The 16320-nt window shown below is 28.8% G+C and overlaps 1 protein-coding gene across 2 annotated transcripts in view; it reads left to right on the top strand.

The window, feature by feature from the left end:
• Window positions 1–942: 942 nt before the first annotated feature.
• LOC107449992 (uncharacterized) overlaps window positions 943–16320 on the top strand; it is a 33036-nt gene continuing 17658 nt past the window's right edge. For both annotated transcript variants that reach the window (XR_011636891.2, XM_016065687.5), the window contains exons 1-8: window positions 943–1501; window positions 5298–5428; window positions 7596–7869; window positions 9552–9753; window positions 11314–11401; window positions 12801–12928; window positions 13989–14073; window positions 14478–14596. Coding sequence is in view for 1 of the 2 variants with exons in the window: in XM_016065687.5 (XP_015921173.2) it covers window positions 1426–1501; window positions 5298–5428; window positions 7596–7869; window positions 9552–9753; window positions 11314–11401; window positions 12801–12928; window positions 13989–14073; window positions 14478–14596 (1103 nt within the window). In the remaining variant the exon portion in view is untranslated. The remainder of the gene's footprint in view (window positions 1502–5297; window positions 5429–7595; window positions 7870–9551; window positions 9754–11313; window positions 11402–12800; window positions 12929–13988; window positions 14074–14477; window positions 14597–16320) is intronic.

The raw sequence follows: 16320 nt of genomic DNA, 5'->3' as shown, positions 1-16320 counted from the left end.
AAGAAAAAAAATTAAATGAAAATCCGGGAAAAAAAGATGCAATCTCTGCATCAGATTACACGATTATATCCACAAAAAGGAGTGCTTCCTAATATTGCATCAATATATCCAAAGTAAAATATAAAAATATATCAATACAGTAGTGTGAGGAGCACTTGAAATTTTTTTGTTGCTAGATATGTGGTATAAATTATTGTAATCTGGTAATCTTTTTACGAAAATATTTTAAATCATTCTTGAAAATTTTCCCGTTCATGTGAGTTCATTTGAATTCGCTACTCGCTTTATAGATTTCGTTTCATGTTTTGTTTTGTTTTTTCTTTACATTTTATTTTCAATTTTTTACATGATATTTATTAGTTGATGTGTTCCATTCTATTTTGCTTCAAATTTTTCTTGAGTGCTCCTCACATATTTGTTTGACCTACAGTCCCCCTTTTAGGACCCCTATTGAGCCAATTTTGAACCCAACTGGAGCTGAGGTAAAATTGTTGCTGGGGAAAAGTCGCCACGACGATTGGAAAAGGTAACCCGTTTTCCATGGCTACCTTCACTTCCTCTTGTGGTTTCTTTTTATCTGTGGTCCCGCAGTGGACTGATCGTTAAGACACGGTTCCCAGCAGATCACCGAAGTCAAGCATCACTGGCTGCGGTCAGTGTGCGGGTGGGTGATCACTTGGATCAGCCTGCTCAGGGACTGAGGGTGTGCGGTATTGGTCCTCGTTAAACTGCTATATCGAAAAGACCTCGACTTCGCGTGTAGGTCGTCGGGCTACCGAAGCGGGGATGCCATCCCTTCTGCAGGGGATCAAAATTGTGATGGAATGCCTTCGAATCATCCTCAGGGATGCCTCCCAGACCGTCGCCAATAGCCCATTGTGCAGCTCTAGTGCGACGTAAATGAACTACTACTACTACTTTTTATCTGTGGAAATATGTCTTGGTGCAGAACTTTTTTCCAGAACCACGAGTTCGGCATCACCTATAAAAGCTCTTAAGAAAAGCCTCAGTATGAATGTAGGCAAAATTTATCAAAACTTCTGTTTTGTATTTTGTCGTGATTAGTAACCAGTAACGAAGGTGATACAGTATTTTAATCAACAAGCAGGTGTTTATATGATGTCAATATATTGATATGCAGTCGTATTTCAGTCTCGATAATGGCTGAAGTTAAAACAAAATAGAATACAACTTTTAAAAAATGTAAACATTCAGATGTATGTCTTTAAGGGATACATTTTTCTCTTGCTGTTTACATTTGTGTACATTCAAGTACTGTCATTTAAAGAAGTAGACCAAATTGATTCAGCGAGTAAATAATATTCCTCGTGATGTTTTCGTAGTTATACCTTCAACATGATCAAGATTCTTAATATTGTTTATTTCTGCTTTATTTTTGGAGTTATTTACAAAGGAGTTTAAACAATGAATTCGAAAGTAATATCGCTAATATTTTGTCTGTGCAGTCTGCATGTTTGTTGTTGTTTTCCTCTTTCTGGTGGTAGGTAGACATATTTTGTGAATATATTTCTATTTTATGGACTATCTTCATAGTTTATCAGTTAAACAAATAATTAGTATTTCAAGTGTTATAATTGTGTTTACACATTAAGTGAGATCATCTATATTTTATATGTCTTATAGAGTACCTCCATAGTTTATCAATGAAGCAAATAATCAGTATCATGGTATTATAAATATGTAGTCACATTAGATGAATTGATCTGTATTTTACATATTTTCTGGAGTTCCTTCATACTTTATCAGTGAAACAAATAATCGGTATTATTTTATAGAGGTATCAATACATTATGTGAATTTATCTCGATTTCACGTATTTTATGAATTTATCTCTATTTCACGTATTTTATGAATTTATTACACCTTCATAGTATTATACCTTCACAATGAATCAGTATCAGGTGTTATAAATGTGTAGACAAAACACATTAAGTGTATTTATTTATACTTTGTGGAATTACTTCATAGTTTATTAGTGACACAGATATCAGAGTTCACCCTAAAAAAATTTCTCATTATAAGCAAATATTATAAAGCATAGAATCAGACAGTTACTCCAAAATTACTTTACCTTTAAGGAAATTTGTGACTGTGCAAGTAATTTTTTCATAATAGAATGTTATAATGTAATGTTTTTTCATTACCATCTGAGAGCTAGGTGTTTTCTCAGGTGCCGGAGCTATACATTTTTGAATGCTTATGTGCTCTTACTATTTTATACATCCTATAGGCAATTAAGAAGCTTGTTGCCTTATAAACAGTGGCAGGCTAATATATATATGTTTAAAATAATATGTTTATAATAATTTAAGATCAAATATGAAGGAGAATTAATCAGATTTAATTGTTTTTTTAATAAATAACTTGGCTGTGAATTAATTGCAATTTTTGGACGAACTAATGCTTTTGTTAGTATTTTTGTAATCTTCCGTTTTACAATAAAATTTTTAAATTAAAACATGAAACTTTAAAGTACTTATACATAGTAAATTTTCTTTTTTTAGTTTTCAGATCCCCAATTGCAATTAAAATAAATCTGATTCCACTACATTATCATTATTTGTTAATCAAAGAGTTGTTTTCAAAGAGTTGAATCTTTTTAAAATACTTCAAAATCAGGAATTCAAATTTATCAGAACAACACTTGTGAGTGTTTGGGTTTGCCAGAGCCTTGAGCTGTTTTGTTTTTTTAGACTGGGCCCAATTGGAAAAATCCACTAAGTTTGTTTTTTATTTTATATTTTACCAGTTTCATTTTTATTTCTAATCCATTTCCGTTTATACAATTATCAAACTAATTTGTTCTTTGAAATCTTTGGTTGATTGTTTTGTGTAAGTGGAAATTGTTAACTCTGTACATAAAAAATGCATGGAGTGAAAGATACTTCTTTAGTGTTCCTAGATAAACTGCATACCGTAAAAGGTTTACCTAACAATCAGAAATATTTTAAGAATGAAGCTACAACTTAATTCGATGAAAAACTATAATTTAATTAAGTATATGAGTAGTAACAACGGCATAGAACTTAAATAGCCTATTTGGTAGGGCACTTGACTCACGTTTGTGAGAGCGGGAGTTCGAATCCAATCGGCCGAAAACTTCCCGTGAAGTAAATGGTGACTGGTGCACATTAAATCTGATGGGTCACAGAGTCCTCCATGTTTCCATAACAAATTATTCCTGTGGTGGTACTAAATTGGAGATTGATCGCTCTCTGGGTCAGGTCAAAATTAAGATTTTTGGATAAATGAATGGGTCGGCCCTATATGCAAAAGTTGAAATCCTTGGTCAAAGATGGCGCCACTGGAAAACAAGGACAATTGTACCCCCACTGCCTTAATGGCTGACGACAACAATAGCACCGGCATAAAGGTAGTGAGTATCTGAAAGGAAAATTAGAAATTTACTTACAACATAACAAAATGATAATGTTTTAAAAACATTTGCCACTGACTAACGAGCATTCAATGGGAGGAAGTAGATACCTTTTTATCTACAATAGCACATTTCTGCAGCAAGATGGACCAAACGAGGAGAAATTCAAAATAAATATTTATTTATTAAACAAGGTCTCGGGGCCGGGCAAGGTCGACTCAGCCTTTCATCTCTTCAGTGGTTTGATAAATGAGTACCAAGCATGCTTGGGAACTAAACACTGGGTGTTTCACGCTCGACTGACCTGCTCTTGCACTCCAGAGGCCAAGGTCAAGAAAACTGAGATGGGCACAGTAGGCCTTGGCCCTCTACGGGCTGTCGCGCCAAGGACTTTAGTATTAAACAAGGAGTCATTTTAGATGTAAAAAGTTGGAGATTTAGCAATATTAACTTTTAATGTGATAAGTTTAGTTTTCAATTAGTTGCAGGTTGTTTAAGGGCAATATAATCTAAAATTTTTCGTCACATTGAGTGATTTTTAAAAAAATTTTTTTTTTTTATTTATTTATAAATTCATATAAATGTTGAAAAGTGAGGTAAATAATCATTAGAGTAGATTATGGAAAGATAGGTCCTGTTGCTAAAGTATCTAAAATTATTGCACATTCTGATTTTTACGAGAATTCTCATAAGACATTTTAGATATTTTACGTCAGACAAAAAAATTCATAATTATTTGTTTTGAGTAAATCAGTTTGATTTCTCAGGAACTATTCACTTATGAAAATTAAGGCCTAATCCTTTTAGGTTCCTAATCTATTTTGATTCTTGCAGGTCACTTTGCAGGTGAAAAAATTTTCAAAGCCCACTTTATGCTAAAACAACAACAATAATAACATGAAATAAATAATAAGTGGTTTTTCATATTTTATGTCTTTTAATAGTTTTGTTATGATATACTTCTAAAACCATGCCTTAAAGTTATTTAAAATTACCTAAGTTATTACATTGGATATGATCATTTTTTATGAATTATTAAAAATGTGAAATAAATATTGTTTATTGATGTTATCAGCTTGACATGCTATCCATTGCTTGTATTTTTAGTGCAGCTGTTACTTAGTGAAAAATTAAATATTTCAAAATTAAATCAGATAAATAAGTGTTATAAATAAACAATTTGATATTCTAAATTAGATAGTTTGAAGATGTCAGTATTTTAATATTGTCCTTTTGAATTATTAAACAAAGTAGGAAGTAAATATAAATTATCTTAAAAATACATTAAAATCTTTATAAAGCTGGTTAAAAGTGAGATAAAATTTTAAAAACTATTTAAATATTTTAAAAGTTCTTGAATAATAATTTATATTTTTAGTTTCTTCATTTTTGTAGAGGAATTTCAAGAATCCGCTTAGACACCGCCCAATGTAAAGTGTATATACGCTTTTTCCTTCTCATCATTAAAAAGCATTATTCTTAAAGACAAAAAATTTTACTCAATGACAAATATTATGTGCTAAGTCATAAATGTAAATAGTTCTTTGATACCAAATTAGAAAATGTATGAATTTTAATAGGCACTCAATTTAAATGACCCTCTAGCTACAAAATTTTGCCCGCTAAACTTCTTCACTGCCTAGTGGGAAACGATAGCACCTATGTTGAAAACCTATGATTTAAATGTACAAATGCAGTTTTTTCTGACAATGAAATAGTGTTAAATTGCAGTTTTGTATGTAATCAATTTTGTTTGAATTGTCAATTTAAAATTTGCTTCTGTCTCTCTTTAAGTAATTCTTTGGTGTATTTTCCAAATCTAATGCACCAAATTTTCTTACTGAAATGCTATTTAACCAAACAAGTTCTGTTATTTTGAAATATTGCATTCCTTTATTAGGTCGTTTAGATTTTCCAGACCCTCTCAACTCCATCCCTAGTTACCTGCTGTTTCTCGTTTCTGGAGCATTTTTGATTCTACTTATTTATGCTATGATTGGTTGCGTCTGTTGTCCAAATAAAAGCATAAAGGTAAACATTATTTACTTTTTTTTTGTAAATTATTTATCTGTTGAGTTATTCAAGAATGTTTGATTCAATAGAAAATAACTTAAGATTCAGATTAAATTTGTATTGTCCGTACCTTAGACTGCATGAAACGGTTAATAATTTTTATTTTTCAGAGCACAGGGTGCGTAGCGTTTGTAAAAAGTACTTAAAGGTGCTTTTTTGGGGATTTCGTTTTTAAAAACTTTTAAAGGTGCTTTTTTCAGCTGGCTTTTTTAAAAAGTGCTTTTTTTTCGAATATTTTTTTCTCCCTTCAGTGATATCTGGTGGATCCCATGCATTTCACGAAAAATGGGGAGTTTGCTACGTAATCATTCACGCGGACTTCATGTCGTACCCACGTTATGACTTGCGCATGCGCACATACTTGAAACCGAAACCCGAGTGCTCCAATTCGGATAGAGAATAACAGATCCTTATGAAATGTTTTTCTTTTTAGTTTATTTAAATTTTGTTATTGTTTATTTTATTTTACTTCTAACACTTTTTTTGACGTAGGGGGTAAGGGTACTTTTGTTCTGAGTTCAGGGTCAAGTTGAATTCACTCGGTGATGTGGGAAAGTACTGATTGTTTCGATTTACGTCCGTTTCTTTTTGTTTTTTTTTTAACGCTAAAACTGTTTATAAAAAGTTTTTGTTTTTCAATAATATCATTGATTGAATATGAATTTTTTGAGTGCTTGAAAATTTTTGTAAAGTGCTTGAAAAGTTTTTAAAAAGTGCTTATTTTTGATTCAAAGATTTGGCTACGCACCCTGGAGCAAAATTGTCTCTCTGAAGTTGAAGTCATTCAGTTGAAAGATGTCAAAATATTTTATTTAAATATTGATTTTTCATAAAACTATTTTCTTACATTCATCAATGCCCTAAGATTCTATTTCAGATTCAATAAAGATAAACTTTTTGCCTAAATCATTTCGTTTGGTTGCTACTTTTCTTTAAAAAAAGATTTAATATTTGCCATAAAAAAAGTTTTGAAGAATAAATTAATAATTTCGTAACTTATTATTAGGAATGCAATTTTTATAATATTCATGCTCAAATCTGTGCATCCCCTTTAACAAAAGAAAATTGTAGACTACTTTAAGAATGCATTTAATATTTCCAAAAAGTTTCTTTAACTGAAAAAAAAATTATCTCCAATTTTAATCCTATTTATTAGTATTACTGAATATATTATCTGGAAAGTATTACACACAATTTATTAATAACTGATTTATTTTTAGCTTTTCTTTAGTATGTTTTTATTGAGTTCAATAATTGTTTTTAAAATATTCTAATAAAATGTCAGGTTTTTATAAATATTTAACAAAGTAATATAAGTATATATTTATATGGGTAACAATATTATCTAATTGCTTAGTCTATTATCTAAAGCTAATGTTAGTTTTATCATTCAAGGAATGAATTTGCAATTCTTAACTAATTTGCACCATATTTAATGCACATAGGTTTGAAGTCACATCAATCTACTTTAAACCTGTTTGTATGCTACAGCCCAAGAAAGTATTTTCCATCATAGTATTAATCCATCTTATTTCGATGATAGGTTTTCCGTCATGAGTCATGTAGGAGGATCCATTGAATATATTTTCATATTGTATATATTTTCATTGAATATATTTTCATATATATATCCCGCTTTTTAATTATTTAAAAGTAGTAGTAAATCCTTCTTTATATTTTGATAGCTAGCAACTCTATTTAATCCAAAACGAGTTTCATTGGGAGTTAAAGCACATCTTTGTTTATTACTTTCTTTTTTAGCATTATACATTGAGTTAGCACAAGTATAATCAAAATCTTGTAATTTTCTGATATACGAGAGTGACATTACTGAATAAGTAAACCTGTCCAAAACAACAACCCCACACCCCTACTTGAAATAGTTATACCTCATTAATGTAGTCACTGCCACAGGTCCAGGCGAATGGCTAAGAGAGCTCTTACTTTACTCAAATTACACTATTATTGTGAGCAATTTATGTTTTGGATAGTTTTTAGACCCTTTTTTTTTTGCTCTTTTATTTAAACGACCTTATATATTGTATGATCTCGAAACTCTTTTTATCTAATTTACATTTTAGTGTTTTTATTACATTCATTATACATAGATTGTATTCTATTTTAGGCATTAAGCTACCAAAATGGTATGCCAATTAACGGATTAAATGAGAATAATTCATCATTTGAGAATCAAACTGAGTTTGCTATTTTCCCACCTCATTCAGCGGTTATTGATATGCAACCGGTTGGTCTGCCAGTTTTTGAAGATAAAATTACTTTTGAGCCTTTGCCAGATATCCTGCCTAGGAAAATATCTAATCAACTAGGAACTGCTTCTTCACGGCCTGCACACTTTAAAAGTTTCTTAAAGAATGCAGTCTCCCTCCATGATTGGTTTGGTAAGTTTTCCACTGCATACTATGCAATATTTTTAGACTGTAGACAATTAGGGTTAATTGACTACTGACTTTTGCTAGTTTTGGAAAAATTACTTTGGCACCTGCATACATTATATTTTATCATTTATGTATATATAAAGTCATACCACACTATAATGAATCCAAAATATAATAAAGATTCAATGATCGCATCCAAACTGCCCTTGTGGCAGAATTTTTTCAGGCTTTCTGTGACAAAACTCTCTAGCTCTAATGTCTTTCTGCAAGATATTTTCAATAATACCAAAGATGTTTGTTACGAATTTAAAGTTACAAAAACAAAAATTTTTTTTTAATATGTAATATTTTTTTGATTCTAATATTATGGGCCATATTCTCACATTTTGTTGGAGGGGGGATGTTCTAATTATTTCCTTTATTGCATTTTACAAATCATCATCACATTGAAGAAATAATTAAATATCGTGAAATCTGTAGTCTGAAATTACGATCATGAACCTGTAATTACTCAAAAACGAATCTACGACAAAATCATGCAAGTTGGACTCTTCAGAAAGGAGTTACTCAAATGCATTTCAAATGCAGATGATTTGATTGTTGTAATAAATAATATCTTATAAAACATATCAGGGTTTTAAAAACTATGTGGAAATCAAAAGCAATAACTGCCAAAAAAAATTATACAATCATTGCCTTGAAAAGTAAACAATCAAATGCGCAATTCAATTTCCCATATTGCTTGAAATACATTGAGATATTAAAAGCCACATGAAAATAAATGTCAATAACTGCCAAAAATATAATAAAAATGGATTTACGATATTGGCATAAATTGAGCATTTCAGAAAGTGGTTATTTAAATGCGTGATTCAAATCATGCATGTACATTTCTGCAGAAAAGAAAACCAAAATTTTGTGCTTACCAAAAAAAAAAAAAAAATCTGAAAGATCTCTGTAAAGTTCTGTGACAATGTCGCTGTGATTCTGCCACGAGGCCAACTGCTATTTAACATCCCTAGTTTAAGCATTTAGTCTTGTGGTTTTGCTTTTTTTATTGTTTTTCAGTTCTCCAAGTCGTCTTTCTAAATCGAATATTTTTTTTATTCAATATACTCACATGAATTTCGAACTTCAGTAATTAATCATACTATTCTGTTGTAAATGTGTTGTTACAGTGTTTTTATTTATTTATTTTTTTAAAATTTTTCTGCAATTATAATAGTTATTCATCATTTTCGGCGGCAGTTATTTATCGCATTATTGTACATTTCCACCTAATTTTTTTAATTTTTATATTTAAAATGAAAAATTACTATGCATGCAACTTTTTCAAAAAATATTTCTCTTTACAATAATTTTTTTTGATCACTACCTGAAAATAGCCTAAACAGGCTATTTTCTGACATAATGAAAATGACACAAAAATTCCTGATAGCAGTTCAAATACCTAATTTTTTAATTTTTATTTATTTTCTCTAAATGGACAAAAATTGATCAAGCGTCTAACTTATTAATAAAATTTTTTTATTGAATACAATAAGACTCTTATTTTTTTGTTATTCTACTTCATTAATTAGTTTATAATTTTAAAACAAATTTTAACTTATTTTCATATTCATTGAGAGAACATTTATATTTTCTCTTAGTAGAAGACTTTCAATAAATAACGATCTTTTTCTTAGATGATCCAAATTGCAATTTCCCACGTGATCAGTTGCAATACATCAATGAATTGGGTGTTGGCTGGTTTGGACGTGTTGTTGAAGGTGAAGCATCGCATATCCTCAATGAAGAAGACAAAACCAAGACCATTGTTAAAATATTGCGTGAGGAAGCTTCACCAACTGAGCACCTAAACTTTCTCTATGAAGCTCTTCCTTACAGGTATGACACTTTTAATGTTTAACTGTTCATATTAAAAAACTGTTAACAGGGTTCCCACGGTCCTTAAAAGTTCTTAAAAACTGCTTAATTTTTATTTTGAAAAATAAGGGCCCTTAAAAGTACTTGATTTTGGTACAAGGTTTTTAGAAGTACTTAATTATTGCTATACTTGATAGCAATGATTTTTTCAGTCTTACAAAAATATTTTTAAAAAAAATCATTCTTTTATCTCCTAGAATGAGACCATGCATTAGAGATACATCATTTTAGAGAGACAAAATTTTTGGCTTTTTCTTTTTGGCATAACTGAATATTTAGTATGATTGGCCCAAAATTTGCAAATCTGAAATTTTGCACTTAATTTTATTATTCCATTTCAATGAAATCATTAAATATGGAATACGGATTAGTGTCATAGATGTTAACATTTAACAATCTGAAAATATTTTTATAAAAAACTCAACTGCGATTTTCAAAAATTGCCTGGTCCTAATTTGGCTAACCCTGTTAATTAATACAATTATATCAGTACTTACATTGTAATAATTTTTTTTAAAAATTATAATGTATTTTTTTTAATCATAATTTTTATTTTTATTTTTATTATTGATTTTTTTAAAGAAAGGTAAATAATTGTCACTGTCACTGGTGGTATATTTGATGATAAACAATTTACTATTTTTAAGGTTCTTAATTTCTCGAAAAAGTCCTTAATGACCTTGTTTAAAGAGTAAAAACCCTGATTAACTGTTAATATTAAAAAAAAGAGCAGTTACATAAATGCTACCTAGTATTTAAAGCAAAGCATCAAGTATTATTTTCATTTCCTTTTTTATATCATTATGTATTACAAAAAATTTTTTTAGTTGTTTTTGCTTTCTTTAATTTTTTCTGGCATATATTTAAATAAAATAAAAAGTGCTGTTACTTAACTTGTACTTGAATCAAATTTATGATATTGTGTATAAAGAATTAAGTTTTGTTTCAATGCTTATTGAACTGTTTATTTTCAAAGCAACGTCCATTGAACAAATATGATCCTCTTTAATTATGCTGCACATCTTTATTTTTTGTGTAAATTAATTATTGTGCTAAATTTTTTTTGATGGAGGAAAGTAATTAATAGCAATATTTATTCTATATATTTTTTAATTCTACTATATTTATTATTTTTCTTATCTTTTCTTTAAATAAATTTTAATTTGAGAATATAAAATTTTTTAATTCATTGAAATTTTGAAAATTTAGTAAAGTTAAGTTAAAAAATAATTACTCATTTAGCAGGTGAAATTATGAGGGAAATTCGCAAAAATGACCTTAAAAATTACCTGCCTTAAAAGAACTGCCGTCTCTGACCTGTATTTTTTTATATTGGTTACATGCTGAAAAAGAAAAGTTGATTCTAGAAAGCAGATTCAGTTTAACCAATAAAGTATTGCCTACATTTCTCTAAACTTAATAACCTCACCAAATGGTCTTAGGTATAATAACAAGTTTATTATATTTTTGAAATGGATTTATATTTTGTAGTACGTTACGGCATATATTGATTTATTGCAGGGATTTGTATCATCCAAATTTGGTTCGATTGTTGGGAAGGTGTCTTGAGTCTGATCCTTTTCTCTTAATTATGGAGCACAATTTAGGAGTAAGTCTTTAATTTTAAATGTCAAATTTTTACTTAGTATTTTCTCTTCAAAACAGTTTTGTAGAATAGTGAATTATTCTTCCCATTTAAAACAATTAGAAAACCTTTAGAAAACAATTTAATTTTGTAAGAATGCCCACTGTTATGATTTTTCTGTAATTAAAATGTTAGAACAGGTGCGCAAATTGCACGAAACTGTTTCAATACAAAATTTCAGCTATTTATTATTTTTCTTGGCATTTTAAAACTCTCAATGAAGTTTTATTTTTCTTGTGAATTTTTATTATTCAAAACGTCATTTGTTAGGTTCACTATTAATTCATACTAGTTTTAGTTTTGTAATGTTGTGATCTTATCGAAGTCATTATGTCTGCTGTAGCATTATAAAAGTCTATATCCCTTTAACATGTTAGCAATTTATTTTGAATCTTTTAAGATAATCACCTAAATATGTCACCTCTATTCATATATTCATTTAAATTCAAAGCTATTTTAATTTTGTAACGATATCTGTCTTGTCAAAACAATTATGTCTGTTATAGCATTATAAAAATAGTATCTTATTAACATCTTTGCAGTTTATTCTGAATCTTATAGGATTTGCAATCTTTCCTATTGGAATATGATCAAAGACAATATTTAATGAATCACCTCAATTCATATAAATCAGGGATCTGTCCTGACATTTTGTAAAATTATGAAAAAATTACGAGTAATTTGTGAATATAAAATAAACGTTAAGTCACATTCTTTCAACCAGGGTCCTGCTTTTGTGAATTTGTGCAAATAGGGTACATTATTGCAAAAAAAAAACTTTTTCAAGCAGTTTTTAAATTGTAAAGACATACAAGATTATGCTCAACACAGTAAAATTATAATTAAAAAAATGAAATTTTAAAAAATAAACAGCAATTGCTGCTACTAAATTAGATATGCAACATACAAATATTTGGTATTTAGCCTATACTGATGAGCGCAGAATATTAATTTCGGATGAATAAAGGAAGAAGCGTCTGCCGAAGATAAAATTTAGTTCATTTACATCTGTCTTTCTCCTCCCCCCTTCCTGGGAAGGGTTTATTCGACTAACAAAACAATAATAAAGATAAAAAATTTGTGAAGGGTCTGATTAAAAGATAAATTATTTTGTGAGGGGTCTATTTTTAAGTTGAAATATTTTGTGAAGGGTCCGTTTTTATGAAAAGATATTTTGTGAAGGGTCCTTTAACGGACCCAAATTTCTTCTAAACAGGCCCCTGTAAATACTCATACAATAATTTAAATTCAAACCAATTTTAATTTTGTAATGATGTCCATCTTGTCAAACAATTATGTCTGTTATAGCATTATAAAAATAGTATCTTATTAACATGTTTGCAATTAATTCTGAATCTTATAGGATTTGAAATCTTTCCTATTGGGATATGATCAAAAAGAACATTTAATGAAAAATGGAATTCTACTCCGTATGGCTTATAACGTTGCTTCTGGTCTTCGATACTTACATAAATGTGGTTTCACTCATGTGTAAGTCATAATTTTAATAGATTTTGTCATTATTATTTTTATAAAAACTTTTTATTATAGTGAGTACTCATCCTGGTTTGTTCTACAGGGTTTCCACGCCACATTGAAAACCTAGAAAATACAGGGAATTTAAGAATCATCTGAAATAGCAGGAAAAATGCAGGGAATTTTTATTTTTTCTTTACAAACTGGGAAAATTCAGGGAATTTGGTTTCTTATTTTCGTCTTTCAAAAAATGGTGACCACTCAAAGCGTAATCTATGGGACATTTAAGGATGATATTTCAGTTATACTAAACCATTTCATTTACTATAGCATTATTTAAGTATGTTAAGCTGTTAAAAATAGTATACCCTCAATTAAATATAGTATAACTAGGTACCGCTAGGTACCTAATAATACCCTCAATTAAAAATAGTATAACTAGCCCAACATAGCTGGCACAAGAGCACAATAATTGTGTTTCCTCTTAATATATTGTGTATAATTTGTACAGAGAAAACACGGTGAATTTTTTCCCCCAGATTTGAGTGGCTGCCCTGTTCTACAATGGTGTATTTCTTTTAATTAAAAAAGTTGGCAGTAGAACACAGATACAATTTCTTACAATACATTCCTTTTAAGTATATTATCCTCAAATTACATTGCTTTGTGATAAAAAGTAAGAGACTCAACATTTTTTGTTCGAAATAAAAGAAAAATTCCATTGATTGGAATCAAATCACTTCACTTAGGTTTGATAATCTAAGCATTTAATTTAAAATTTAATTTATTCAAAAGATGAAATTTATTCGCTAGACTTAAATATCTGTGGTAAGCAGAGGAATGCAAATTTCGTCCTGGTTTAGAACATTGTGAAATGTGTATAAAAAAAATTAAGCTGTTGAAATATTTTTAAGTCAATAGAAATTGAAAGTGTTCAGAGAGAAATATAACAACTGTTATGATTTTTCTTTTAGAAATAACTTAAGTAAAAACCTTGTTTTGTGTCTGAAACAACAGTTAATTTAGTTTTTTTAAAAATATACCTTTAAAATTCTTCTTTTTAACTCTGTTTTAGGGATTTAGCTGCTCATAATTGCTTTATCTCTGCTGACATGACTGCAAAAATTGGTGATTATGGAATATCATTTAACCTACATAGGGTAAGATATTATCTTAATTCCCCCTCCCTCTCTCTATTCAAGTTACAGTATTTTTTTGGTTCTATTAAATTCATTGAGAATCATTAGAATTTTTTTTCTTTGTTTTTTTTAAAAATGTGTATTAAAAATTATTGACTACAAGACAAGAATTACTACAAGATTGAGCACAAGAACAGGTTTGCCACTTTTCTGTGAATCCAATCATAATTACATCTTGCTCTTTTTTTAACTTTTAAATATTTACTGATAGTTTTCAATTCAAAAATTAAGTTAAAGAAGATTTTTCCGGAAATTTTTTTTTTCTTAATATGAAATAATATCCTGCTACACAATTGATAATTAATTCTGGGATTTTTATTTAATCGAATAATCTGTGCTACACTATTGGGTGCATTCCATTCTAGGATGATTACTACTGTATCGGAGGCATCACATTGCCAATAAGATGGTATTCTCCTGAAACTTTGGTGTGCACTGAAAGTATAATTGAAACTAAACCAATATCTAAGGAGGCTAACGTATGGTAAGTCACTTTTATTATCAAAACAAATTATGAAAAATTGTTTTAATATTGCCCATTTTTTAAAAGGACTAGCTTAGGCACCATAGTGTTATCATCTATGTTTAGAGAATAGAGAAGAAGGGAGACATAGAAAGAAAATGTATGAATAGTTAGAGGGCAATTAAAAATGTATGTTTTTTTAATAAAGGTTGACACTACCTTGATATTCCCCCAAAATCAATGTCCGATTTTTTATTTTCTTTTTATAGTGTTGGATAAAATAATTTTTTAAAATTCAAGCATCACAACAAATAAAAAAAAGAGGGACTAGAAATTCTTTCCCGGATTCATAGTTTTTGGATTTTTTTTTAATCATTTTCCCTCTTTTGTTTTAGTTTATTTTATTTGAATTTTTAAATAAATTTTTTGTTTCCTCCCCCATTTTTCAAGATGTATGGTCACCTGTAACAGATATATAGGTTTTGCATCGCAATTTCATGTAGGCAGGAGTGCCCACAGGGGGACAGGTCGCCAAAGACAATTTTAGGGGATCCTTTTTTAGAAATACTTTTGATATTTTTTCGCAGTTTTTTTTAAAAAATTGTTGTATAAACTTGGGAGATATTTGTGATTATTTAAGGGATATATTTCTTAAATTTGGGGATGGATATTTTCGAAACATTTTCTGTGAGAGATTTTTCAAGATCAAATTATTATATCTTCATTGAATTTATGTGACCTTACGATCACATAAAATGACAAACGAAAAGCACATTTATGATCAGTTGTTTAGCTAAAATAGATGAGATTTTTTTAAGATGAAATTGAGGCAATTTTACTCAGCTCTAAATTATAGTCATAGAAATTACATATTAATTTATATGTTATATATAATTTATAAACTCCATTATATATGTTACTGATCTCATAGATCAAAAATTATTAATTTTGTCTAACTTATTTAGAAAAGCTATAAAGCTAAACTTTTAGATTAAAAAGTCTTAAGAGACTGAATTCTTTTCTACTTTAATGTGACCATTTTGTGATGCATTTCCTGCTACTAAAAATCCACATCTTAAACTGCTTTTTAAATAAAAATTAAAAAGTGCGTGATTTAATCACTGCATGATTTTTAAAAACCCAGTTTTTAATACGATATTACGATATATGAATTTCAAATTTGAGTAATCACTTTTCACAATTTATATATATATGCAGGAAATTTTTTTTTGAAAAGTCTGTTTTTTTAAAATTAATTCAAGTAATTAAAAGTATTTAATCTTCTGCAACATAAAAATTTTTTCATCTAAAAATTTAGTGCTAGAGCACTAACGTTTATATAAAAATTATCATAGTGGCTATCAACTTGACTAAACGGATCATGGTATATGACAATTAAGTCATTTAATAAAATTTTAGTCTTGTTATTGAAAAATTTTTGTTCTTATTTAGGCAACTATTTTCATGCATTAGGCTACTAAAAGCAACTATTTTGTTCATTTTTTTCTTTGACAACCCTGAGTTGCGTCTCTAATATTTTGATTTAAGGTGCAAGTTTCAAATCACTTTTCGTTTGTTTTACCTGTACAAAGTTTTTTCTTTCTTTTATGACATTTTATCAAATGGTCATTTGATATATATAATTTATATTTATCAAATGACATTAAATTTTTCAAAACTTTTAGTTAGAATTATATTTAAAGTACTACCTGTGTTGAAGTTATTTCCATGTTCATACTTCTTGT

This window comes from Parasteatoda tepidariorum, chromosome 4 (genome assembly GCF_982258835.1).
Source record: "Parasteatoda tepidariorum strain Cologne lab strain chromosome 4, Ptep-v5.0, whole genome shotgun sequence".
In the NCBI taxonomy this organism is placed as follows: domain Eukaryota; kingdom Metazoa; phylum Arthropoda; class Arachnida; order Araneae; family Theridiidae; genus Parasteatoda; species Parasteatoda tepidariorum.
Note: the sequence above shows the minus strand (reverse complement) of the source record. Positions and strands in the feature narration are given on the sequence as shown.